The sequence below is a fragment of the Trachemys scripta genome, chromosome 3, assembly GCF_013100865.1.
Source record: "Trachemys scripta elegans isolate TJP31775 chromosome 3, CAS_Tse_1.0, whole genome shotgun sequence".
Lineage (NCBI taxonomy): Eukaryota > Metazoa > Chordata > Testudines > Emydidae > Trachemys > Trachemys scripta.
This window is the reverse complement of record NC_048300.1, coordinates 66,376,468-66,403,700: the sequence shown is the minus strand read 5'-3', so window position 1 is coordinate 66,403,700 and position 27,233 is coordinate 66,376,468. Positions and strand designations below refer to the sequence as shown.

The following is a 27,233-nucleotide window of genomic DNA, read 5'->3' as shown; positions in this document are numbered from 1 at the left end:
AAAGCCCGTTTTCAAGTAGCCTCCAGGCTATCAGCTATAGTCTAACAGCAGTGTTATGCCACGCAATCAAAGAGACTGACTTTTAATAGGGGACTGACCCATTTTGGAGTTTTTCCATGTAGAAATATTTTTCTTCCACAATTAGGGTACTCGGGGGATGTAATGACGCTTTAGTGAAACAAGCCAGAAAAACCACAACATGGAGATTTTTCTGCACAGGCCTCTTTCTAGGAGCTGGAACTAGAAACTGGTGCATGTCCTTTCTTATGAACATCATAGAAATGTAGGTTTGGAAGGGACCTTGAGAGGTCATCAAGTCCAGCCCTTGTGCTGAGGCAGGATCAAGAAAACCTAGACCATCCCTGACAGGCATTTGTCCAACCTGTTCTTAAAAACCTTCAATGATGGGGATTCCTTTGGAATCCTATTCCAGAGCTTAACTACCCTCATAGTTAAAAGTTTTTTCTAAATCTCCCTTGCTGCAGATTAAGCCCATTGCTTTTTGTCCTACCAACAACTGATCACAGTTCTTTTTATAACAGCCCTTAACATATTTGAAGACTTATCAGGTCCCGCCCGTCTTCTTTTCTCAAGAATAAGACTTGTGAGCCTAAGGTATTGACATCCTTCCGTACTGCTGGCTGGGATAAAACACTAATTTTCCATTAGACAAGTAAGTGCTTAGCTCCTTGCATTGGAAGCATGAACAGCGCATGTCTTTACACTGTTAGAATACCCAGCATGTTATAAGATATCTACACTTTGTGGACTTTGATATTGATAGTACAGCCACACAAAACCCATGGAGGACAGGAAGTTGGTTCCAGTACAAATATAGGAAGGGAACAGCAGCAAAGGACAAGATCAGTTGTATCTTCATTCTTAGGTAGTCAAAGCGAGGTATACACAATGGTTTTAAGTCATAAAAGAGTCCTGGTTCTCATTTTTGAAAACTGCATAAAAATCATACATACGGGGGGTTTGCTGTGCTTCAGCTTCAGGAATTGCCCTCTCACTATGTTCATGTTTTGGTAGAAGACCTTAAGAGCTTTAGCAAAATCAGCATCATAGCTGGTCCGATGGTTGCACATCTGGTCAGCTTCCTTTGATGAGAGAGGCTGTTTGGTCATCTTAATTGCCCTTTTATTAGGGGACCTTAATTTCTTACCTAGAATGCAAAACAGGAGGGATTTTATTAGTTACTCATAAAATAAAACCTAGACTGACAGAGAGAAAATATTTTGTTCTGCATTTTTATATTGTCATTAGATGAAATTTCATCCGTATTTTTTTTCTCTAACGAGAGAATAAAGTTCAGTGGCATATAAACAAACTCTCAGCACCAGCTGTTCCAAGAGGCTCTAACCACAGTACACCTTAACCATAACAGAAGCATATAATTTTATGGCATGATTTGTGTTTTGCACTGACTTTCATGGTGTCCTGGCTCCCATTTCTTCAGTTTATCTTTAAGAAATACATTTTCTTCCCTTAAAGCTCTGTTAATATCTCTGAGAAGCTCAGTCTCCTCTTCCAACTTCAGCAGCTTCAGGTAAAGATCAGATATCTGGTTAGTTGTGCTCTATAAAAGAAAACATTAAGGTATCAATACCAAGATGGATTTTTAACTATCAAGGCCTTCTACAGATGGATGTAAGGTTTTAATGGAATCATGACCTCCCCCGCATGGAAGCAGTTATGTACCACACACACTGTTCACACTATTGTGCAAACTAAGTTTGAGGAGCAATTTATACTTCAATCCACTGATCAGAAATGCCATAGCATATTAATATTTATTCTTTGCTTGATGTGGTACCACTATGATATGTAGGGCCCATGTACAAATTTTACAGTCGCACCATATCTGCCCATACAAAATCTTAATCACCACTCTTTGATTCAGCCGTTCACTCTCTTTCAATGCAAGATTATTTTTAAAAATCAGTGTCATTTGACCAAGAGAAATTAGACCAGATCTTAACAGGATAAAGACTGTCTTTTGCAAGTGTGTACAGAAATACTGGCTATCTAAGAGTGACTACAGTATGAAAGGTAGAAAGAGAAGCATTTAAATAGGAACTTCAATGGTTTGTTTTTTAACTAATTAGGGACTATGTGACACCAATTTACCTTTTTAGAAAATCAGGTGCTGCAGGTCCTGCATTAAATGATCCAGAGGAAGCAAGATAGCAAATGCTTTTATTGGAAAACAATGTGCCATCCTAAATACATTCAAATTAATTGACAGCAGAAAATAAAGAACAGGTCTGCGTACAGCAAAGCACCTGTATGATTTACAGTTCTGTTACTTGGTCTACAGGGTCGCTCACTTGCCTTTCATTTACTAACACTCTATGGATAATGATGCTGACCTATTTCTAAAGTGCTTTGAGAGCTGATGAGAAGTGATATGTAAGAGCTAGGTATTTATTATTATTCAAGTGGTCATTCATTTTCTTTAAAATGTAACTCAAACTGTTAATTTCTCCAGTTGAAATGATCATAAATGACGAGTTAAAATAACTATTTTGCAACCAGTTCATTTCAATGAGATTTTTATTAGCATAACAGGCTACACAAAAGTGTTACCAAAGTGTAAAGAAGAGTCAGACCAGATTCTCAACTGCTCCAATGTCCTCTGAGATTGCTAATAGTAGTGTCCTGTAGGAATTCTGAGGTCATGCTTGTTTCCTTCTGGAACGTACAGGTCATGGGACTGCAGGGTAGCCCTGGAGACCTTTCATGAATGGAGTGTCTCATCAGTCTTTGAATCAAAAAGTGAATTGCCTTCAAAGGGAAGGTCCTCAAGGGTGACGTGGACCTCCCTGGGCACTCTCAATACCTGGAACTAGGACGATCTCTTCATTGCCACAGATGTAGCCATGGTGCGTGCCACCGTATCAGACGTGTCAAGTGCTGTTTGTAGGGAAGTACAAGTTATCAGCTGCTCCTCATTCAATATAGATTTCAACTCATTCCTATGTTCAGGAGTAACCCTGTCCATAATTTGAGACAACATGACCCAGTGTAAATACATTTTGTGAGAAAGGTTTGGTAATTAGCTACTTACATCTGGAGGCTGGGTGACTAATAAGCTTTACGTTGATGTACATCCAACTTTTTGGGGTCTTTCTCCTATGTGTTGATTTGAGGGGGGGCCTTGTGGTTTGGACTTTTCCTGGACAGTTGCTACAAGAGATTCTGGTACTGGGTGAGAATAAATGTATTCCAAGCCCTTGGCAGAGACTTGGCCTGTCTACATGCTTGGCTATAGCTAGAATCTATGCTGGAGTCTGCCATGGTCTTTGGCATGCTCCAGCAGCCCCTGATTTATAGGCATGGCAAGGTGCAAAATGCCCAGCAGTTTGTGATTTCCCTTGCACCACCTCCAATGATATGTTGAAAGCCCCTGTGATGTATTTAATAAGATCCAGGAACACCTTAGAAAGTGCCAACTGGAGAAGAGGACAAGGGGTTCACTGCCACATTGGGAAAGATGAGGAAATTGCAGCTGGGATTTGTTCTTTGATGGGTTGCAGACACGTAATCCACTCAGCACATCGAAGCAGACGTGCACAAGCCCAGCAGACTGAAGCTGGAGAACTTTGCCTAGCAGCACCTGTAGGAGTGGCACTCGCGCTCTGTAGCCCTTTCCCCGTCTTCGGCTATTTAAGGGTAGTGCCACCCCAATGTCCCTCCCCTGTTCTTTCTCATCCCCTGGAGCTGGAATCAGAGCATTCTGTGTGGTATCTAACCCATGCTTTTCTATCTCAGATTTTGTTGTACATAGTGGAAAGTTATTTAGCTTAGTACTACCTTAGGTTTAGTGCTAGTAATTAGGATAGATTGTTTTCCTGGTGCAATGCCTTCTCCAGAGTTTTAACATTGTTCATTCCCAATATGACCCTCCACGTAGTGCCTGCGGTGCTTGGGAGAAGTGCACATTAAAGAAATGTGCTCCATCTGCTCATCAATCAAGAGAAAAAACACAGGTGGTAAGGGACTTGCACTTCAAGCAGCACCTTATGGAGCAGGCCATGAGACCCCTACAATGCCGGGGACCTCCAGGACCGTCCGGCCCCTCAGACAAGTTCAGAACCGAAGTGAGTGGATGTTCCTCAGCCAGACTCTGGTGCCTTCCCCAGGAGGGAGACAGGATCATTCTCCTTCCTCTGGTCCTCCAAGGAAAAGGCCTCACAAAATGGACTGCAACCACTCCAGAGCTCAAGAAGATTCTGCCTCCTCTTCCAGGAGTGCAGACTGATCCCGTGATTCTTCTGGTACACAGGATGGAGCTGGAGCATGGTACTGAGGTGGCATCAATTGGAAACTGTAACAAACTCCGGTACCGTCCATGGGATGCCCGTTGAGTCCAGTACCGATGACATCAGCCCTAGTTCTTCCCACACTATTGCCATAGTAGGCAGTATCAGACTTGCCTTGCCTCTCTGTTCCTGACTCCCCAGTTATTCAGGAGCATTCAGCTGATGGGATGACTTCTGTGTAGTCCTCAGTGCTGCCAGGATTGATTGCAGATTTGTCTCAAATGTCTGCACCATCATCTGTATCGTATAAGGCTCAGAGTGGGCAGCCAAGGTTGACCTCCTTATTGGTACAAAGGGGCCCTTTGGCACAATTACTATCTTCAGTACCAATGAGGACTGCAGGGTAGACCATGTCTAGAAGATCTGTAACAACCCAGCCTTCAGTGTTGTCTTCTGTTTTGGTACCAAGTGGGAGTGCGATTCCCCAGTCCTCAAGGCATTGACTTCTGTATCTGCCTTGGTACCGATGCAACTGGGTATTGGGCATCAGATGAGGCTGGATGTTTGCTTGCTCCACCTGCGGTGGCTCCCCCATTGCCTTCGAACGACTTGGGGGTTCGTCAGGATTGAGCTCAGTGACATTCTCCTCCTGTACCTTGGCTTTGAGACATCATTATCGTAGATTGTCAAGACCTCCTATGGATCACAATCAGTATTGAGATTGGCACTGCTTCCGCAGTAGGGACAGTAGGGACTCGTGGACCAGTGCCTACTGGCCTATCACCAATGGCCTCCTTGGAATCCGGGGGTCATTCCTTGATCTGAAAATTCCCAATCCTCAGCACACTCCAAGGCAAGGTCATCCAACCAGTCTGTGGTATCCCCCTCCTCAGCCACCTATATTGCAGACTCAGATGGAGGCTGCTTCCTCAGAGCAGGTTCAGCCTCAGCCACTTGTGCAGGGACCTGTGCTACCTTAGGAGGTTCCAATGGCTCCGCTTCTTTCATCTCCCTGACACCAAATGAGACTGCAGCACTGGACTCTTCCTTTCCAGGGGCTGAGGATTTTAAGTTGCATCAGGATTTCCTGAAGTGAATGGCTTCAACCTGAGTTTGTGCAGGAACATACCCACAAGCTGGAGGACATTCTGCAATCCTCCCTATAAACGAAGCACTGTTAAAACCCGCAAAGACTGCTCTAATCTCATCTGGTCCATAACTCTCTTGTAGAACAGCAGCTAATGAGAGATCGTGGCAAGGAAGATATAAGTCCATGCCTAAGGACAAGGATTCTACTCATGGTATTTCCTGATTCGCAAATCCAAGAGAGGAGTGGGATCTGTTCTTGATCTCTGAGGTCTCAAAAAGTACATTAAGTACATGAGATACCGAATGGTGACCCTAGCTACTATCCTATCAGCTTTGAATCACAGCCAGACTTGTTGCTAAAGGCTGGGAGGAGAACTTTGAGTGAGATAAGACATTTTCTTGTCTAATGAAGTTTATGAGTTAAGTTTAGGCTCTAGAATGCATGTTATGATTTTATTTTATATGTAATAATTTGTTTCCAATATTTGTGCTTGCTCTCATTCGAATCTCTGTTTTTTGTTAAATAAAATTCTTGTTTTCAATATAAACAAATCGGAGGCCTTGTCTTCCCTACAAAATTAAGTTGACCTAAGTTAGGTCGACATACAGCCACCGCAGCAATTACTGCCGGGGTTCATGTCCACACTACAAGCCCTCTGTTGATGGTGCACATCCTCACCAGGAGCGCTTCCACTGACAGCTATGTGGGGCATTGTGGGACCCTGACTGCTGGAGCCCCCTGCCCTGAGGCCGACAGCCCAAGCTGCCAGCCCCATGGCCATTGTCATTAAATGAGTCTACTAATGTACCCCAGATTAAGAATTAGTTGTAGCTAAACTATGTAACAGTGATGCTTTCTAAAGCAATGTCTGAAGCAGGTCAACAGCTAGAAGGCTGTGTACTGTAGCATGGGTTGCCATGCATGCAACAAACCTCGATGCCAACTCTGCCCACATATCTACACCAGCAACACCATCACTGGACCTAACCAGATCAGCTACAACATCACCGGCTCATTCACCTGCACATCCACCAATGTTATATATGCCATCATATGCCAGCAATGCCCCTCTGCTATGTACATTGGCCAAACTGGACAGTCACTACGCAAGAGGATAAATGGACACAAGTCAGATATCAGGAATGGCAATATACAAAAACCTGTAGGAGAACACTTCAACCTCCCTGGCCACACAATAGCAGATGTTAAGGTAGCCATCTTACAGCAAAAAAACTTCAGGACCAGACTCCAAAGAGAAACTGCTGAGCTCCAGTTCATTTGCAAATTTGACACCATCAGATCAGGATTAAACAAAGACTGTGAATGGCTATCCAACTACAGAAACAGTTTCTCCTCCCTTGGTGTTCACACCTCAACTGCTAGCAGAGCACCTCACCCTCCCTGATTGAACTAACCTCGTTATCTCCACACTGATATATACCTGCCTCTGGAGATTTCCATTACTTGCATCTGAAGAAGTGAGGTTCTGACCCACGAAAGCTTATGCTCCCAGTACTTCTGTTAGTCTCAAAGGTGCCACAGGATCCTCTGTTGCTTTTTACAGATTCAGACTAACACGGCTACCCCTCTGATACTTATCTAGGACAATGATTCTGTGCTGTACATATGGATTACTGCCTCACATGAAATACTGCATACTTCCTGGGCCCCATCCTGCAATCTTGAATCACTGGAGTATCCCATTAAGGTCAAAGCACTACCTGCGTAAATAACTACTCAGACCTGCTCTACACTAAAAAAAAAAAAAAAATTAGGTCAGCTTAACTACGTTGCTCAGGGATGTGGATTTTTCCAACTCCCTGTCAGTGCAGGTAGCGTCTAAGCAGAAGTGCTACAGCAGTGCCGCTGTCACTGTACAAGTGTAGACAAGCCCTCAGGGAAGTAAAAACTTGCGGGTTCATCAGATCCACTGATTTTACCAAAGAATGTTACTAATAATTTAAGTGGACTCACCAGACCAATATCCTTTGCAATCACAGTTTTTGGATTATCAACTATAATGGCGCCCTCATTTGTGACCATGTCTTGTAGGGAGTAGTCCAATTCAGCGCACCCCTCTGCATTGTGGGAAAGAGAGCCCAGTTAAGACTGTTGTCACACTCCTTCACTACTGTATTTGTGTTGTACATCAATTGAAATATTTAGGGAGAAATAAAAATAACTTCGCTCTAAGCTCTGACACGTCTCTCTGAACTTACACCAGTAATCTCCATTTTCTCAAACCTGCCTCCAACATATAACATTTGTATAACAAATCTCACATCATCTGTTTGATTCTTTTAAACACACACATCAACAATTAAACATCTAAAATTTTAGACACCAATTTCACAATTAGCTATGTTAGAGTTCTAAATACATGGGATACCGGGCTGTAAACCTACAGATTTTTAGGCTGTGTCTATACATACAGTGCTGCAGCAGCACAGCTGTACGGATATGGCTACGCCACTGCAGCACATCTGGGGAAGATGCTCTCTCCCATTGGCGTAATAAAACCACCTCTGTAAGCAGCGGAAGCTATGTCACTGGGAGAAGTTCTCTCGTTGACATAGCGCTGTGCACATGAGCGCTTATGTCAGTGTAACTTATGTCACCCTGGGGCTGGTTTTTCACAAGGAAGATGTATTTGGGGAGATTTGGGACTGGAAAGGCTGTTGGGGTTACCCTCCAAAGAGTAACTAGGCTGGTGAAAGGCTTGTGGGATGGCTACTGGTGCCAGGAAACTGCACCACCACTGCACAAAACATAGGCCCTCAAGGTTACCGGTCTGTGTAGTCCCCAAAATGTCACAAGAACAGTAAAGATTTTTTTTTTTTTTTTTTTTTGGAAAAATGTTATGAACTTTCATTCCCCCTCTCCTGTTACCCATCCTCTTCTCTGCCCTTTTGTCATTCTTTCTGCCATTGAAAAATAGAAAGCCAGTTAGTCTGGAGCCACAGATGACTGTGAAGGGACATTCATGAAAAATTCATGGAAGCCTGTGACCTGTTCCTGACTTTTACTAAAAATATCCATGACAAAATGAGGAGCCTGGGCAGCTGCAGGTGGAGCTCCCAGGGCCCCCTGCGGTGGCTGGGAGCAGCAGGGATCCCCCTTGTCGCCCGATCCGTCTGCCGCTCCCAGCCAGTGCTGGCTGAAGTCACGGAGGTCTTTGGAAGTCACAGAATCTGTGACTAAATCGCAGCCTTAGTAATAAGTAATGCCACAGCACCTGCACGATGTCCAAACCCGATCTATTATACCTGAGATAGCAGTGCAATCTAAGCACTCAAACCTCCAGGATTTAGGACCCAATCACACTGCAAAAAGCACTACATACAAGCACTGCTCACTTCTGAGACTATTGGCATCCATGTTCAAATCATCTTCTATTTTTAGTATGGACTGAACAACTTACTGGCCATGCTAGGGAACTATACCCATGCTAGGGAACAGTAACTTTGTCTTAGATTATAACACTAGGCCTAGATCAAAACCTAGCATATAATATATTCCCTAACACATTCAAGAAACGGTCACTCTGAACCATATGAATGCTAAACAATAATGTAAGAACATGGATGCTCTTAACAATAGTACCAGAGCACGTTTCTACTTTTACTTGTAGCCGGCAAACCAGTCTGACGGGTTGACGCCCCCGTCCTGGCAAGTGTTTGCTGGAAAAAATCACTAACTCTCATGAAAGTGAATATTGGTATTTACAAGCTGTGGTATTCATGCAGTCACACTACAGATGCTGTTCCTCCCACCCTGAAGAGTAGGGGACTGAGAGGAAGGACTAATGTCTAATCTAGGACTAAACAATATGTTTCTCACCTCTGACAATGATTTGGTGTATGGCCTGGGGCAAGTTACTTAGCCTTTCTGTACTTCAGTGTTCTCACTTGTAAAATGAGGGTAATGATGCTTATCTACCTCACAGGGGTGTTGTGAAACTTATTTCATTAATGTTTCTAAAGCAATAAGATTCTTAAATTTGAGATGTCACAGAGCTATTTAACAGAGGCTGCTTTTAGCATCAAATGATGTAAATGATTGGATCCTTCTAGGGTTGACACATTCATTCTAAGATGGTTACGGCAAGCAAATTCTCATCAGTCTTTCAGTATTTAAATACTGGACTAATATTGAATTAAAGCATCACAGTAATATAAGTGAGCATGCTCTGTCTTGCCATCAGGCAGTTTTATATTTGAAAAGTAAGCTATAGTATGGTTTGATTCTATTTACAACCCACAGCCATGAAGAACTATGCAAATTAAAAAGAAATATTGTAAAGAAATACCTTGAAGCCCCCACAAGTCAACAATTAAAGCATTTTTTTGTAAATAATTTAAAAATTGGTGGGATGCATTTAGGGCTGAGAAGTGCACTGTCTCTTCAATCTTAGCATTCATGTTTTTCCAGACAGGCTTTGTGTATAGAGAGTGTGGAAGATCATAAACTCTGTACCTAGGGGAATGAAACATTAACATAAAATGTAAATAACTGCCAGTTCAGTATTTGAAAAGGTCAGCTATTTGAACAAAGAAAATGCGAACAAAAGAATTATGGCAACATTTTGAGGTCAGCTGTTCCCTCTTGTTGAATAGAACACTTTGTGCAGGCACACACCAACCACGTTATGTGAACATATTACTTCACTTGATTCATTTTCAGGGTTTATTTTGTTGACTGTAGCAGTTTGTCACTGAACATTTTGTCACTGTCTAAAAATGCATTTGCTTAAACAGCTTTAATGATACAAGATTTTATTTTGTATTACGAAGCTTAAAGCTTTCCGTCCTCCCAACTCCCACCACTCCACAGGGGTGTTTTGCTCCCATTCACTGAGGAAATTCACCTTTGTTTGGAGCAAATGAGTTCAAATATTCCTGTTCAAAGCAGGGCTTGCTCCTATTAACATGTCCTTTAAGAGGACAGCTGAGATTTTGAGCCTGTGACATTAAGTAGATCCTGCAGCTTAGAGATCTAACAGATGATAGTAGCTCATGCAATTTGGAAACTTCTGTTAGGATAACTATGAAACTGCTCTTGCTTTCGCCAATGATTCCAACTGAACATACTGTGAAGAAAGCAGTGAACTAATGAAACCTCTCACCCTATCTGAATGCCCCGTTCGGTGACTTCTCTAAGCCATTTGACTCCAAGGCACTGTAAGATGTGGATCTGGAAATCAATTCTTCTTCCCAGCAATTCCAAAGGGTCAATGACCATATCATCCTCTCCAAAGGCTCTAAAAATGTAGGAATAAGGATATAACATGTCAAATCTGGCTTAGCTTTCACAGCAAATATATGACAGTGACATTAGTGAACGAATCAGGTCAGTGAGGAGGAACAGAGGAGAGGACAGCTGTTTACACACAAATATTCTGGTAACCACCTATGACAGGAAAGGAAACCATTTGGAAGGGACTGTATATTACAAATCTAGCTCATTTCCTTTGCTTCTGGAACTCTAAAACAAGATTAGGAGATAGGCCTGGTATCCTTTGAAGGAGTGAGAGAGACAGGGATTAGGAGAAAACAAAGAGAGGGGGAAGGGAAGTGCAACAAGATCCTTGAAAGACAGACACAGAATAGACCAAAAAAGCAGAAAGTATAGAGGCAGGGAGGAGAAATGAGCACACAAACACCTTCCAAAAATATTTTTCCACTCTGTCTTTACAAACAAGTTCCCTAATTCAGTGGATTACAACTAAACTAAAAGATATTTGTTTAACCCCAACCGTATCAAGCTATAGAGCTTTCGGGTGGTACAAAGCGAGGCTGAACCATGAAAGCAGACACAAGTTAGGTTAGTACACTTTGAAGTGTAGTAAACTAAAGCACACAAAGGCACTTTGTAAGAGTAAGGGTATGTCTACACTGGAAACTTCAAAGCACTGCCGTGGGAGGCTGCCTCAGGAATGCTCCTGCAGCAGCACTTTGAAGTGTGAGTGTGGTTGCACGCGAGCCCTGGGAGAGAGTTCTCCCAGCGCTCTTGTTAATCCACCTCCACGAAGGATTAGCTCCGAGCGCTGCTCCCAGTGCTCGGAGCCTGTCTACACTAGCGCTTTAAGGCGCTCAGACTTGCTGTGCTCGGGGCGATTTTTCACACTATAAAATGTAAGTGTAGACATGCCCTAAGAGAGCCCACATGGGGAGTTAGAGTAATTAGTGGCTGTAAATTCACACCTTAACTTGCTGTGCACTAACTTCCCAAGCAGACAAGCCCTGGAAGTAAGATTCTGCATTAATACTGACTCTCTTTTCCCCTTACTGGCCCTGGAATATAAACATAACTTGATACCTAGTGTAGACAGGGTTTAATGTCTTTACAACTGTGTTAGCTGGTCAAGGTCTACACTCGGGGCTAAGTGGTTTTTAAAATCGTGCTAATTAAAACATATTACCAACACAATTTTTCTTTTTTAAAACTCTACTTCTTCCCCAGTCTAGAAAGGATCATCACCTGCTGCTCCCACTACTCTAAGCATTCCAGGTCAATTTGTGGTTTGGTGTGGCCTTTCATGTGTTTAACAACCTTCAGTTATGGTGATGGCAAATTTGCTTACAAATAAACTTCAAACATCAGACAAAGCTGCCGTTCATGGGGCGGGGCTTTAAATTTAGTTGGTCACATGATTTTTTGGAAACCCTTACTGTCCTTGACCTACAACTACCCAGAAGTGTCACTGATTGAAAACTGACTAAAGCGTCACCTCTGTGGTAAAACCAGCTCTGCTTCTTACAGAGCAGAGCTACACACACCACAGCTTGAGAACCACTGGTGCAAAACGTTTGTGTTTATTGTCTCTTTATTCCCTCAAACCGGTTTTATCTGGAGCATCACCAGTGCCTTCTCCCACACACTATTACTGCCTCCAAAGCTTCCCCACCTAAACATTTCCGAGACAGCTGAGCTCAGTGGCATACTACCTCATGTATTTAGGGTGCTTTGTAATCGTTATTCAGTAGCTGGTAAAGTGTGACAGAAGATAATGGGTAGTTATTCATTATATGCTTTGTTCCTCTTTCCCAGAACATCGAACAAAACTTCACATATTTTCAATTTTAAAGTCTCCCAGTAAGGCCCTTCCTTGCACAACCCATCTCCATCTGGCAAAGAAGTCTGGTAGCAGCTCCCTCTAGAGTTCATTAGTGTGGTTCTTTTACTTAGCTTGGGTAGGACCCTGGTAACAACTCAAGGGACTTCACCTTCCTAAGGGCTGAGCAGCTGTCATCGTAGCACCCAGGGAGATCAGGACGGACCTGGACATCAACAGTATTGTCACATGGCATATTTTCCCCATGTGCTAATGTCTTTGGGTCAAATCTGCTCCTGTGCAAACCTGTTCGAATTTCACATGGCCTTTATATTTTCCTCCATGTGTTTAGCCTCCAACTCCTACCAGACATATCACCCTGTGAAATTCTTGAATTGGATTTTTTTTTTTAAAGTGATCTTAGATAGGAGCTAGTTCAAATAAGGAAAAGGCAAACCTTTACCTTCCATCACTGGAACACGGAGCTATATTTATAAGTAGAATAGCTTCCTCCATTCCTTCAGAGTTCAGAACTTCTGTTTGTTCTTCCAGCTTCATGCAGTAAGCAAGTGACTGAAGCCAAATGTGAGCAGATCCTAAATGAATGACCTCAACAGGATCCCAGAATGGGTCATGGTCTTGGCCCACATACACATCCTCTCCATCTAAAAAATGCTGGTAAATCTCCTCCATTAGGAATTTCCTGTTGATGAACTTGGCCTTAGACCACACCCACACCTAGAGGTGCATAGGAAAGATGATACAATGACTGGTCATAGGTAGGGCCCTACCAAATCCACAGTCCATTATGATCAATTTCACAGCCATAGGATTTGAAAATTGGTAAATTTCACATTTTCAGCTGTTTAAATCTGAAATGTCATGGTGTTGTAACCGTGGGGGTCCTGAGCCAAAGAGGGATGGGGGGTGGTCACAAAGCGGTTGTAGGGAGGACATGGGATTGCCACCCTCACTTCTGTGCTGCCTTCAGAGCTGGACTCTGAAGGCAGCAACCACAGCTTCCTGCAGCCGCAGCAGGTTCCCAGAGGTGGACGTGGGTCTGATCTCCCCCATGCTGCTGGGAACGCCCCAGCCAGGGGCTCCTAGCTGCTAGTCCTGGCTGGCTTGGGAGGGACAAGACTCTCTTCCTTTGCACGGCTGCTCTTTGGTACCTCTGCAGAAAGCTCCGTACCCCACCCCCCAACTCACTTCTTGCTCCCATCGCTCCGCAGCTGCAGGGGGAGAGGTACAGGATGCACTTTCCCTCCCACCCACTTCCAGATGCAATTATTAGCTTGTTTCAGTAAGATAAAGAAAGGTCATGTGAATGTGACAGGATTTATTGATTGATGCTTTACAGCAGCAAACACCACCCAAGACTCAACTCCCTGATTGGCAGATATGGGCATCATCAGAGAGTTTTGTAGGGTAGTGATCTCAACTGGTAGCCTCAAATGCATGAACCATTCCCTTAAGTTAACAAAAACACGTGAAAAAAAGAGTTCTGGTTTCAAATGTCATTAATTGAATGTCAGCCTGGAGCATCCAGCAACTGTGTCTTTCTTCATTCCCTGTCCCTATGCTGAACACACCTGTCTGTGTTTAGACACTGCTCTCTTTGCCTCCATGAAGTTGGTTGGAATTGTCAGACAGCGCCGGGCCAGCCTTGCAAGATGGGGGATTGTGCCTTCCCCTGAGTTCCAAAACTGCAGCACAGGCAAACTACAGTCTGCTTCTTTCACAATATTTTTGTAGGCAGCCTACAATTCTTATCAAAGCCAGGAGCTGCATGAAGTGAGCTGAAATCCACCAGCAACAGGTGCATTTGTGCAGGGTCAAAAATATACACTGCTTTTAAGAACCTTGCTGCAGGTTGTTGAAACTTTTGAGACGTTTTTGCTACATCGCTTGACTCTTCCCCATAGCAGTACTGAACTTCTTTGCCATGCAAAACACACCTGCTGAGCACTGGCATTTAACTCAGCATTGTCAGAGTGGTTTTTGTTTGACTGTGCTCCAGCCCAGAACAGCACGTCCATTACTTTGTGGTACCCTGGGTGGTTCTGACATGTCAAGATTCAAACCAAGTGATTAAGTCCAGGAGTCCTGTGGCATTTTTAGCAACAAACTGAACTTCCTCATTCAGCTGATCACCATTTAGAAGGGTTGACAGTTCTGTTAAAACCTGTGTTTTCAGTGTCAGCTCTTCTGAGACGAACTCAGAGTAGTACTTCAGGTGAGCTGCATGGTATTATACAGGCCAAAACCGGGAATTCCAACAAGTAATTCTGGCTCTGGGGGAAGTGCAATTTTTTGTTCCTGACTTTCAGTCATTTCAGTCGTGTTTGCAATGTGCTGCCTGTATGTGAAGTCTGCGGCTAGGGCAGTGTTAAAAGATCTTTTAATGTAGCTGACCAGTTATCAACTTTACCAAACACATCTCCACAGCTCACTGACAAGAGAAATTACATGTAATATGGACAGCATTTGACATTAGACCTTGTAGAACCCATTTTAAAGATTTCGTCATGTAAGTTGCATTGTCACTTATGAAAGCAGATACTTTGTCAAAGTTCACACTGTATTTTGAAACGGTTTTAATTACCGCTTGAGAAACTGTAGTGTTAACAGCATCCAAATAGATGCAGTCGGTGGGCACTGTTAGTTTTCCTATCTGTACATCTTCAGCCTTGTCAGAAATAAAATCAAAGAGAACATGCAGTACATAGTTGTCTTGCTCATCTGTAGACTCATTCAAAATAATTGCAAAAGACTCACATGAGTTAATTTGAGACTTTATCTCCTCAAAATGTGTAGCAAAAACCTTTGGAAGGTAGTTCTGTCGTAGCTTATTTGTACTTGGTAAGCAACTGGCATTTTGTATATTTTGTTGAATGAACTCATGCAGCTTTGGGAGATCAAGTTTTTCCAGTGCTATATTAGCACTTGCAAATGCAGCCACAAGTTCCAGTCTAGCTAAATAACCGGTCTCAGAGCTCTCTGTCGGCTTCTTAAAAAGAGAAGAAATCATTGGTTTTCTAAAACTTTTTGTTATAGCTGTTCTAGCGGGGTCATGCAGCCCTCTTTTTGCTTTGATGGGTTTCCGAGTCTAAGTGGCACTGACCCATTGCCCGACATGTGTGATCCAATGAAACACTGCAGCTTGTACAAAATAGTTTGTCACCACTGACATGTAGAATTTGGCTTCCAAATTCTTTCACACGATCCACTGCAGTAATCATTTTTGAGGTTTCTGATTTACTTTGCACACTCATTTTACAGTAATTCCACGTGTCTTCTGGTAGGCAGTCAATTGAGATCACTACGCTACAAAACCTATCCAATGTCCACATCTACCAGTTAGTGAGTTGTGAGCCCTGAGTGTGATATGCTGTTGTAAAGTGTCAATCAAAAAATTCTGTCAAGTACCTCACCTTTCTTTTTATTTTTACTGAAATAGGATAACTGCAAGAGGAAGGGGGGCAGTTCTCTGTACAATGTCCCCTCCCCAGGCAGCTACAAAGAGGGGGGAGGGGACAGGAAGCGAGTGGAGGAGGAGGAGGTCTGGAGCTATCTGCAGCCGAGAGAGATACCCAAGAGCAGCCCTGAAGGGAAAGAGCAAGTCCTGTCCTGCCCCAGCCCTGCCCGGACTAGCAGCTAGGGCTTCCAGAAGCACAGGGAAGATCCGATTCAACTCCACAAGCCTCCTCCAACTACAGGAACTTCTGGGGCTGCTTCCCAGTCCCAGAGAGCGTCCTGCAGCAGGACAAGGCATCCAGAGGTGGGTCTGGTCTCTTCCCTCCTCCTCCCCCCAAGCAGCTGTACAGGAGATGTACAAGTCCTGTCCCTCCCCTGCCCAGCCGGAGCTAGGAGCCCCTTTTGCTGGGGCGCTCCTAGCAGCACAGGGAAGATTGGACCCAACTCCACAAGTCTCCTCCAGCTGCAGGAACCTTTGGGTTGCTGCCCAGTCCCAGAGAGCATCCTGGAGGTGGGACAGGTCTGGTCTCCCCGTCCTGAACAACTGTGCAGGGGCACTCCTAGGAACAGGGGACATGGGATTTCATGGGGAAGATCTTATTTCATGTCCCGTGAAGTGTTTTTCATGGCCGTGAAATTGGTAGGGCCGTAGTCATGGGGTTCTCAGTTTGGTGCACTCAGATTTGCCAGATTCTTCAGTTAGCTTTACTAGTGACTATGTGCAGCCCATAGGATGAACACCAGTAAGAGAAAGAGGACCTACAGTTAAGTGCACCAATTCAGCCCTTTAGTATCTACAGTAATACACACACTCTGGATACCTTTCTAGCATTTAAATATAACACTTCTGTGATCCCATCATTCCACATGCAGAGAAACAAGATGTTTTTAAAGGCAAGTAGAACGCAACACAACCTGTTTAAACCCCGGCGCCAGAGGCATGCCCCAGTACCAGGGGAGGGACAGAGAGAGTATGGAGAGGTGTCATGGTCTAACCTATAACTAACTAAATTACTAGAACTACTACCCTATGAAACTATTGACAATGAAGGAACAGCACTAAAAGCTCTTTGCTCAAGGCAAAGGGGGAAGTTCCAACAGCCGCACGGGCGGTAAGGAGGAACTGAGGAGTGCAGGCTCAGCGGGAGCCCCTTACACCGGCACTATGTGGGTGCCGGTGCCGAGCCTAGGCATACCACCAGGGGAAAAATCTCCGACATCTGTTCTCAGGGTGCTAAATCGGAATGGAGGTGTGCAATCACTCGAAGAAGATCCAGGGACACTGTGTAGGGGTGGGAGAAGTTATGTGAGTGTACAAATAAGAGAAAAAGCAGTAGGGGGGCTGAGAAAGCTCCTTGTTTGTGACAGAGGGAGAACAGAGCTTATTGTAGCTTACATTACAGTAAATGTCATGTGTAGCTTGCATCTTATTGATGCTCTCCAGCGAACTCTGCTACCAGCACAAGACTATGATTAATGGCTCAGCTTCTTTACCTGGTTAGTCATTTTGTTAGTCACTTTTACTATTACTTCCTTTTGCAGATCATAACCTCTGGAGTCAGATGATGCTAGATTTTTCACTTTCAATTCCAACTTGAGCTCCTGTGAAGGAAAAAAGAATGTTTCTCAAGAGAATATAACATAGAACATTAGTATCCAAGTGCGGATTTAGCTAACCTTCATGAGACTATGTCACAATATGGTGCAACAAAGGGCTAATATATTGAAGGATTACTATTAGAAGTTTTATTGGGTAGCATATCTCAAATACATTTACGGGAGACAGAAGTTAGAGACATTCTAACAATGGGTTAACTCTCAACATCTGGAAGTTTAGTTCCCCTTCCCAGGGGAACTGCGGCATCTCCAACTTTAGAAATTTATCCAGATGTTGAAGACCCCTCCTCATCCTCATCACTTACTGCCACTCTGCTGTGTACTGCAGGTAGCCATTTTAGATCCTCCTTTTATAGTGTAGCACATGAGTCATTGTCACCACTAGAGAGAAATCTGGTACTAACAAAGGAGTGGGTTTTGACCTTCCAAAGAGTCATCCAACTAGCTCAAGTTCCTTCCTTTTGATGACCCTCTCCCCCCAACCTCACCGTCATAGGCCCTTAATCTTGGGTACAAACATTTGTCCCCTCTCAGATGCTAGTATTCAAATGGAAAGCCTAATAAAATAGCTTTCCCTCACTCCTCTAATAACCAGAGGGAGGCTCCGGAGCTTCTAGGTCCCTCACTTGATGGAAGAAGAAAAAAAAAACCTAATAGGTTACTCCAATGCTAAATGTAAAGCTTGCCTGCTTTGGCACTTAATCCCCCAGCGACAGTGAGATTTCACTCAGTGAAAATCATGGCCAAGCTGCCATTGGTGCTGGTCACCGCAAGGATATCTACAGACAGACAGTGAATTGCTATAGATAAGGAAGGACTATTGGAGAGTGGAGAGACAACATGGTACTTTACTAAACTTGAGGAACGAACCAAGGCTCAGGCTGCTTACTTTATTCAAGTGTGCTGTGATGAAGCTTCTGAGTAGTGATGGATCAGCAGAGGCAGTGTGGAATTCTTTATATCCAGTCTAAATTTTTCCTTGCTAAATTTCATGTCATTACTCTAACCGTTACCTCCTTACACAACCTAAACAATTCTTTTCCCAAATACTTGCACTTAGTTTTCTAATCCCCTCCTTAGTAATTGCTTATCCAGGTTATACAGCACAAAACTTTATTTTCTCTAATATCCTGCATGCAAACTGTATTCGAAAAGGCTTTACTGAGTATACTTAATACAGCTACAAGAAAACAACTGCACAGAGAGATTGACAGAAAAAACAAATGTAGCTTAACACTCTCCCCTGCCTGTCAGAGAGCTAGGAAGATGGGAGAAAGAGGAAAGAACAGAACACTGGTGGGGTGAAAGTGCTAAAAAACCTCACACTATTGGTCTGCAGTGTTCCAAAGGCTAATATATTAGTTTAAAAGAAAACTACAGTAGCTGGGGAGGAAAAGTGTATACTGCTGCTTACCTTTTTCAACTCCTCACTCATCTGATTTGCTTCTGCAACCAAAGGCATTAGCTTGATATAATCATGGAATACTGCAAGAACACTAGGATCTGGTTTGCCATCCTTATTATTGACAATTCCTTTAAGAAATGCAACATTCAATGTTAAACAGAGGAAGACAATCCATTTTCAGGAAGAGTTTAAACTACGGTTACTTATGGATGGCAAATACTACCAGCTATATACAGGTATATGTATATATGTATGCACGCAATATTCCCCAGAAACTTTTACATATTTTAATAGGTACTCAAAATTTGATATGGTATCAATGGCACAGCCATTCACCAGTCAGTTGGTCCTCATGTTCTTGCTAGAGATTAGTCACACTGAACAATAAAAAGTCTGGACCTAGGATTTAGATTTTAAACAAGAAGTCTGGATGTATGTTTGGATCTGGAGATTTGGTTCAGCCCATTATGAAGATTTGCAAAATTTGGCCATAGAGTTGGGTACAGTTTTCCAGCTTCCCTAAATTTTATAGGTATTACTGTTCAGAAATATTTGTGGTTTATTATCTGTTGGAGAGAGGCAGTGATAGTAGTATAGTATTAATGTACTTCTCTCCCAAAGAATTTTACAACTGTATGGAATCACTACACTTTTCTCTGGAAAGGAGCCACCTCACATGTGAAACATAGCAGCTGTTCAATAACAGACAGCAACCTGACAACAGTTTAGCACAGTGTATTTGACTGAAACCACAGGGAGCCATTTCTTTAAGAATGGTAAATTCCTACATTTACAAATGCTTCTCAGGATTTCTCTGTTCTAATATCCACAAACCAAACATTTGGGACTGAACAAGAAAAAGTCTTAAGTTAAAAAAAAAAAAAGTACGAAAATTTCATTTTAAGGAAAGACCTTTTGCAGTGTAATCTCCTAGATGCACTGCGAGACAAATGTAATTATATAAGAAAGTGGGAGCAAGAAGAGGAAGAGCAAATTTTAGATGAGCAGTGGGAGCTATTTGGAGAAGACCAGGGAATAATTCCATTTCGGTAATAATATAAGAAAGTTACTATCAAGTTTTGTACCAGTGGTACCCGACTCAGTAAGAACTGAAACAGTTTATCAAAACTAAGTGCAGCTGATTGCTGGAGGAGTAGTGGAGCAAGGGGAAAGGTAGAGCACTTCTGGTGCTCCTGCCCACACAAAGCCTTCTGGAAGAAAGCTATAGAAGAACACACATCATGGATTGCTCACTTGACAATCTTGACCTCTCAGCAAGCAATCTTGTGTGGACTTCTAGTCTGGGGTGTTTATGTTATTAAAAATAAACCGATCTAATTTCTTATGCCATGTCTGCACTGCAGCTGTGCTGATGTAGCATAGTTGATTCCTACATTGAAGGAAGGGGTTTTTCCATGTAAGACTCCACCTCCACGAGGTGGTCGCTAGGTCAACAGAACTCAGTCTATAGTGAGTGCGAGGTCAACCTAACTATAACTTATAGGGTGTGAAATTTTTCACAGCTCTGAGTGACATAAGCTAGGTCGACCTAAGTTTTAGGTATAGACCAGGCCTTAGAAGCTGGTGATTGCTGCTTACAGGGAAAGTTTGATTTAAAAAAAAAAAAAAAAAAAAATACATACTTCGATTACTTTTGAGATAGCATGGGAAATCCTGGTGAGTAATAAATTGACATTTGCTTGAAATGAGAGAGAATTTTGGGAGACATGACAGGAAATCAATTAACTTATTCTGAGAGACTATGCAAAAACTCAGAACATTTTTTGTTTATTCACAACAGTACAGTATAAACTCCCAAATATACACTAATGCTATAGGTGTTAGGTTTTAAAAACATGTACATGGGTACTGGAGACAAAACATGCGTAATAAATATTGTTTTAATGAATGAATTAGTTTTCTCTGTGTATTGGAATAACTTTTAAAAATCTAAAACGTAAAACATTTACAAAATAGAAGAATTTGGGTAGGTAAAATGTGCTTGGTAGGGTCTCATCTTTCCCTTGAGGCACTGTGCAGCATCAGCCCACATTAAGTATTACAGTCTAGCTGCAAAAAGGAAAGGTAGATTTAGAAGTACTCTTATCACACCCCCAGTCACCTCACAGAACTATGTTAGCTCAGTACACAAGCAGTAATGCTTACCAAGTTTATCTACACTGAAGCCCTCTGCTGCTGCCAGCTCTGACTGAAAGAAATCGTAATCATATCTGATCAGATCCTCATTGGTGCGTTCTGCAGGAAATCCAACATAAAGGTAAGCACTGTTTGATCCCAAAATAACACGATCCTGAAGATTAAAGTACATGGTGCTGGTTAAACTCAAGGATGTGATGTTTCTCACTTAAAGTGCTCTCTTTTTAGCACTTTATCTGCAAACTGATATGCCGTCTGCTATCCCATAAGGAAGGTGAAGGGACTGAAGAAATGTGCATAATTATGTAGTGTTATTTTGACAAATAAAATTTGCAGAATTTAGCAGAACTTTAAAATATTGTGTGCAGAATTTTTAATTTTTTGGTGCAGAATGCCCCCAGGAATCAGACATGCAACATTAAACAGTAGTGGTGTAACATTCAGGTCTGTACTAAACAGGTTAATGACATTCTTTTAACTTAAGCTTCAATAGTAAATGAAGGCTACTTACCTATAACTAGAGTTCAAGATGGGCTTTGCATCGTTACTTATGGTATGTGCTGCCCTGTGGTAGAACCCTCTTCTAGCAGTGTCAGCTTGAGCACTTTCGTGCCCCAGCTCTTCCCCTCAGTGTCCCAATGCACTGAGGGCGAGACTATACGGGGTAGAGCCTGGTCCCCACCTCAGTTCCTTCCAGTGCAAAGCCAAATACACAATCACAGGGACTCTGACAGAGAGGGGAAGGAGGGTGGGAAGTGAATATCCAGAGTCATTTTGAAGAACTCTGGTTACAGGTAAGTAACTTTCATTTCTTCTTTGAGTGGTTCTGCATATTTCTAGGCAGTCATCTCCCATTTTGTATTCGTGCAAGTGATTATTCCATCCCAAGGGTAGTCCTTTGCATTTGTCCTTACTGAATTTCATCCTATTGAATTCAGACCATTTCTCCAGTTTGTCAAGGTCATATTGAATTCTAATCCTGTCCTCCAAAGTACTTGCAACCCTCTCCCATCTTAGTATCATCCACAAATGTTATACATCTACTCTCTATGCCATTATCCAAATCATTTATGAAGATATTGAATAGAACTGGACGCAGGACAGATCCCTGTGGGACCCTACTCAATATGCCCTTCCAGCCTGACTGTGAACCACTGATAACTACTCTGAGTATGGTTTTCCAACCAGTTGTGCACCAACCTTACAGTAAGTTCATTTAGGCCAGTGGCTCTCAACCTATTTATCATTGTGGGCCACATATGCAGCCCACAATGTCTTACCTCGACCACAGGTTGAGAACCAGAGCACTCTCCCCACAGGCTTCCCCCCACAAACCCCTATGCCCAGCGCCTCCCACCCAGAGACCCTTACACGAAGTGGGGCCTGGAGTGGAGCCCTGTGCAGGGGGGCCCGGCAGCAGGGACCCTGATGTGCAGGGCCCAGTGGCAGCCCCGTCACTGGACCCGCCAGCCCCCGCCCCCCCACTGGGCCGGCAGCTCCGGACTCCACAGCTCCAGACCTTGCTGAACCCTACCTCCTGGATCTGGCAGCCCCAGACCCCGCTGAACCCCACCACCCAGGGTCGGCTGGTGATCCCAACCTCACAGTGCCGTGCCCTGCCTGGACAGGCAGCCTGGACCCTGTGGTGCTGAGCGGTCAGGCAGCCAGTAACCTGGATCTGCGTGGCCTGTGGCCCTGCTGTGTGCTAATTGGACTGCATGCGGCCCGTGGGTTGAGAACTGCTGATTTAGGCTATATTTCTCTAGCTTGTTTATGAGGTCAGGAGAGAGAATATCAAAACTCTCACTAGAGAGAAGATATATTCTATTGCTTCCCTCCATCCACAAGGCTTGTTGCCCTGTCAAAGAAGGAGATCAGGTTAGTTTGACACTGTTTGTTTTTGACAAATCCATGAGGACTGAACACAATTGCTCAAGTGCAGACAGAGTTACAGTCAGATCATCCACACTGTCAGGTGAAGGGTCTGCAGGCCCTGGTGAAAGATGCTGCCCCCCTCCAGGGACAGAAGATCTGGAGACAGAAAGAGGCATGTGAAGAATCCACCAGACAGCTGAAGGAGATCTGTGAACCATGGTTAACAAGGCCAAGCTAGGGCAATGGGCATCATCCTGGCTCTGTCCTTACGTATCTTCCTTATCCCCTTTTGTATCAAAGGAAAAGGCGTACATTAAAACCTGCCCTCACTGTAGTAGCAAAGTATTTGACAGAGACAAACTGTGCCTATTTGCTCTGCAACAGAAATAGGACATTTTCTGTTGAACCTTGTCACAAACAGGTCCATGATTGGTTGATCCCATTTGGAAAGAATGGTCTGAACCAGCTGATCCTTCAGGGATCATTCATGCATCTGGGAGCTGCTCCTGTGCGACAATCTGCAACTACATTATTCCAGTACATTGATATACAACATTCCCCTCCAACTGTTGAGTGATTCAGATGCCCCCTCAACCATTGATTGGCACTTCCAAAGTCATTGTCCAGGATGGACCCAGAGCGCTGAACTACACACCCATGAGCATGTTCATCCTACTTGACCACCCGTCTAGAGAGGCTATGATGTTCTGAGGCCTGGTGCTCAACAGCTGAAGACTGTCCCAACTTGGACTATAGACCTGGGACAAATGGAGTCACATGTGTTGTGGCTGCCATAAACCCCATGAGACCCAGGAATAACCTTACTCTCTGTGTGGGGCAACTTTGAATCTTTAATAGGCATTGCTTCATTCTGAGACAACTGTCTTCTCGCAGCCCCAGCTGCCATAATGATAGAACTCTCTGGAGCCCAGTAGGTAGCTGGACAGGAACAGACGCTGGATCAGGAAGCAACAGGTCTGAAGGTTCAAACATCATCAGATCTGAAGATATACATAGACTCATCTCCTTCATTACTGAAACTGTAGGTGGAACAGGTCTCCTGTAAGGATCCATAGCGGCCCTAGCCAAATTAGACAGGTCCAAAAGTTCTGATGCATGGGAACTGGTACTGTTAACATTGTCCGTCTTGCTCCTATGCTTCTTTTTAATCAGTACTGTAGCTGGGCTTGACTGAGGGAGCGGCAGAAACAGAGTCTGGCCCTCCTAGGGGCTGCAGCTTCATGGAACCTTGCAATAAGCTAGAACCTGGAGGCCACTGGGGCTGAGGCTGACTTTTTAGACCTTGGAACAGACGACTGAATGGGTCCATAAGGTCTAGCCCCAAGGGCTTCCTTCAGCAGAAGGAGCTGCAGACGAGTCTCCCTGTCCTTGTGGGTTCTAGAGGTAAAGGTCTCGCAGATACCCCAGACACTTCAGATAGTGCACATGGTCGTATGATACTGAGAAAACAGCTGGGCAGGAAGCATACCTCTTAAATCCTGGCTTCTTTTGCTTCTTCAGTTCCTCCATATCCTGGAACTGGGGAAATAATCTAACTACTTGCTGACTAACTACAGTAGAACCTCAGAGTTACAAACACCAGAATTACAAACTGATCAGTCAACCACACACCTCTCATTTGGAACTGGAAGCACATAATCAGGCAGCAGCAGAGACAAAAGGAAAAGCAAATATTGTACAGTACTGTGTTAAAGGTAAACTGATAAAAAAATAAAGGAAAAGTTTTTAAAAAGATTTGACAAGATAAGGAAAGATTTTGTGCTTGTTTTGTTTAAATTAAGATGGTTAAAAAGCAGCATTTTTCTTCTACTTAGTAAAGTTTCAAAGCTGAATTAAGTTAATGTTCACTTGTAAACTTTTGAAAGAACCATAACATTTCAGAGTTACAAACAACCTCCATTCCCAAGGTGTTTGTAACTCTGAGGTTCTAGTATATATAAATCAATACTAACTAGAAGAAAACAGGACCCTGGTGTTGAAGAGACAGGAAGGGTTCACATCTGTTCTGGCATGCAGGTGGGAAGGAACCGAGGTGGAGAGGATGGTCCACCCCACATAGCCTCACCCTCTGTGTGTCAGGTCACTGAGGGGAGGGGGTAGAGTGTGAGAGCACTCTAGCTCAGGGGTTCTCAACCTTTTTCTTTCTGAGCCCCCCACCCCAACATGCTATTAAAACTCCATGGCCCACCTGTGCCACAGTAACTAGTTTTCTGCACAGGAAAGCTAGGGCTGGTGTTAGGGCAGGATAATTGCCTGGGGTCCCATGCCACAGGGGCCCTCACAAAGCTACATTGGTCAGGCTTGGGCTTCAGCCCCAGGTGGCAGGGCCCCGGACTTCAGCCCCATGCGGTGGTGTTTCGGCTTTCTGCCCTGGGCCCCAGCTAGTCTAACACTGGCCATGCTTGGAGGACCCTGTGAAACCTACTCGCGGCCGGCCAGGGAGCCCTGGATCCCTGGTTGAGAACCACTGCTCTAGCGGACACTGCTTGAAGAGGGTTCTACTGCAAAGTACCACAAGGTGGCGTGGTACCCATGAGTAGGAATATGCAGAGCCACTCAAAGAAGAGCTATGTATTTTTAAAAGAGGCAGGTACTCATCTAAAATGTATTGTCCCTAGAATACCTCAAGTCCCAATCCTACAAGTAATCTTTACTCAACATGAAAGTCACTAGTGATATATTCCGGACAGAGATTAGTCAGGCAAGTAAGGATTACAGGAATTGGCTCTTGTTTTCTCTAGAATACCTTCTTTTTAAAAACACATGGTTACTCCTGTTTAAGTTAACCTATTTATTAAAAGTTACAGTAATTATCTATAATGGTATCTCTACTTACAGAAATGATTTCCGGTTAGAATTTGTAAGAATCTTTCTGATCTGCAATCCCCATTTCTGATTCTTTTATTCTCCAGGAAAACTTACCAGATGCTGCAGTTTAGTGTTCATAGTGATGGGTACACCATTGACAACAACTTTGCACTTTTGCTGTGGCATTATGGTAACTTTGCCCTCAGTATTTGTGAATGTAGCATGCTTGTCCAAAATGCTGAAAGATAAAACACTTTTTGCAATTCATGGATCTCTTAAGAATCAAACTAAAAGTAAACATTTCCCATCTCAAAATCCTGAAAAAATATTTATTCTAATTTTGAAGATAATAAACTTTTACTTGTATTCCAGTAGCCCCTACAATGTGCTAGGCTAGGCACTGTCCACATCATCCAACCGGAGAGAAACTGCCTCTCCTCCCCAGGACATATACCACACTTGAGATCAGCAGAGGCACCAAAGCTGAAGCTCCCTTGAATAGAACAGAAGATGCTGCTGGCAGGGCATTCTGGGAAGGCCCCATGACTGTGTGATTCAACTCCTTTAACTTGGTCAAAAATAACCCAGATTTGTAGACCTTCAAGGCATGCTGCAAAGCCTATTACTGTTAAGCAGGCATTTGGCAAGGGCTGAAGTGGCTGGCGGTGGGGTTTCTTTGGGGAATTTGGGTGAGGAGATATTGATTCGGTTTGTGATGTGATTTGCTACTGGGTGGCTATCTGTATAGGGGAAAATGTGCTGCTGTTGTAGATCTGTAATGATGTCTGTTGTGCGTTTTTATTTGATGGCAAGGACACCTAGAATCTGGGATAGGCCTTACTGTGTATCTATTTAAATCAAAATAAATAAATACCCTGAAGAACTCACAACTTAAGGTCCTGTGTAACATGTCACACAGTTGCTAAAATAAGTTCAACTCTATTGGCATTAGCAATGGTAGAAGTATAATGTAGATGTGCTGTTGGCATTTTACATGCTGCCTCATCGAAACGTGTTCAGATCAGGTCTAGTGGACTTTTTTTTTTTTAAACACAAAGTTTGTCTCTCATTCTCATGTTTTGTGAGCTTCAGTGTCTCAAAAGCATACAGCTACCTTGGTTATGATGCAGGCACCGAGGTAGCTGGTTTTGGATCGGCTGATGGCCTTAAAAACATGAGCTCTGTGTGGCTCAAAAGCTTGTCTCTCTCACCAACAGAAGTTGGTCCAATAAAAGACATTACCTCATGCACCTTGTCTCTCTAGCTCATCAGGACTAAAGTCCCCAAAATAAGACTAAATCAGTATTTTTAAAGAAGTTGTGTAAGTTTTTAGCTTTATGACAATTTAATAGCTGAACTTTGAATTAAATATTGCAATTTAACTTAACACTTGTTACAGTTTTGAAAAGAGCCTATTTTTCCTCCTCTCTTCATAAAAAAGGTTCATGTTACAGCAGCCAA

General features: G+C 43.3%; 1 protein-coding gene and 1 long non-coding RNA gene across 2 annotated transcripts in view; one reads left to right on the top strand and one right to left on the bottom strand.

Moving 5' to 3' along the window:
* The first annotated feature begins 616 nt into the window (after positions 1 to 616).
* LOC117874649 lies at positions 617 to 26,817 on the top strand. Its single transcript, XR_004645043.1, has 2 exons — positions 617 to 673; positions 26,145 to 26,817. It is a non-coding gene; the product is annotated as an uncharacterized LOC117874649 (long non-coding RNA).
* Positions 638 to 27,233, bottom strand: part of LOC117874646 (kinesin-like protein KIF28P) — a 50,903-nt gene continuing 24,307 nt past the window's right edge. The window contains exons 14-23 of the mRNA XM_034764979.1: positions 25,887 to 26,010; positions 21,078 to 21,222; positions 18,921 to 19,039; positions 17,384 to 17,491; positions 12,876 to 13,150; positions 10,484 to 10,618; positions 9,668 to 9,834; positions 7,333 to 7,436; positions 1,432 to 1,582; positions 638 to 1,168 (exon numbers count right to left, since the gene is read on the bottom strand). Of these exons, the coding sequence (XP_034620870.1) occupies positions 921 to 1,168; positions 1,432 to 1,582; positions 7,333 to 7,436; positions 9,668 to 9,834; positions 10,484 to 10,618; positions 12,876 to 13,150; positions 17,384 to 17,491; positions 18,921 to 19,039; positions 21,078 to 21,222; positions 25,887 to 26,010 (1,576 nt within the window). The 3' untranslated portion in view covers positions 638 to 920. The remainder of the gene's footprint in view (positions 1,169 to 1,431; positions 1,583 to 7,332; positions 7,437 to 9,667; positions 9,835 to 10,483; positions 10,619 to 12,875; positions 13,151 to 17,383; positions 17,492 to 18,920; positions 19,040 to 21,077; positions 21,223 to 25,886; positions 26,011 to 27,233) is intronic.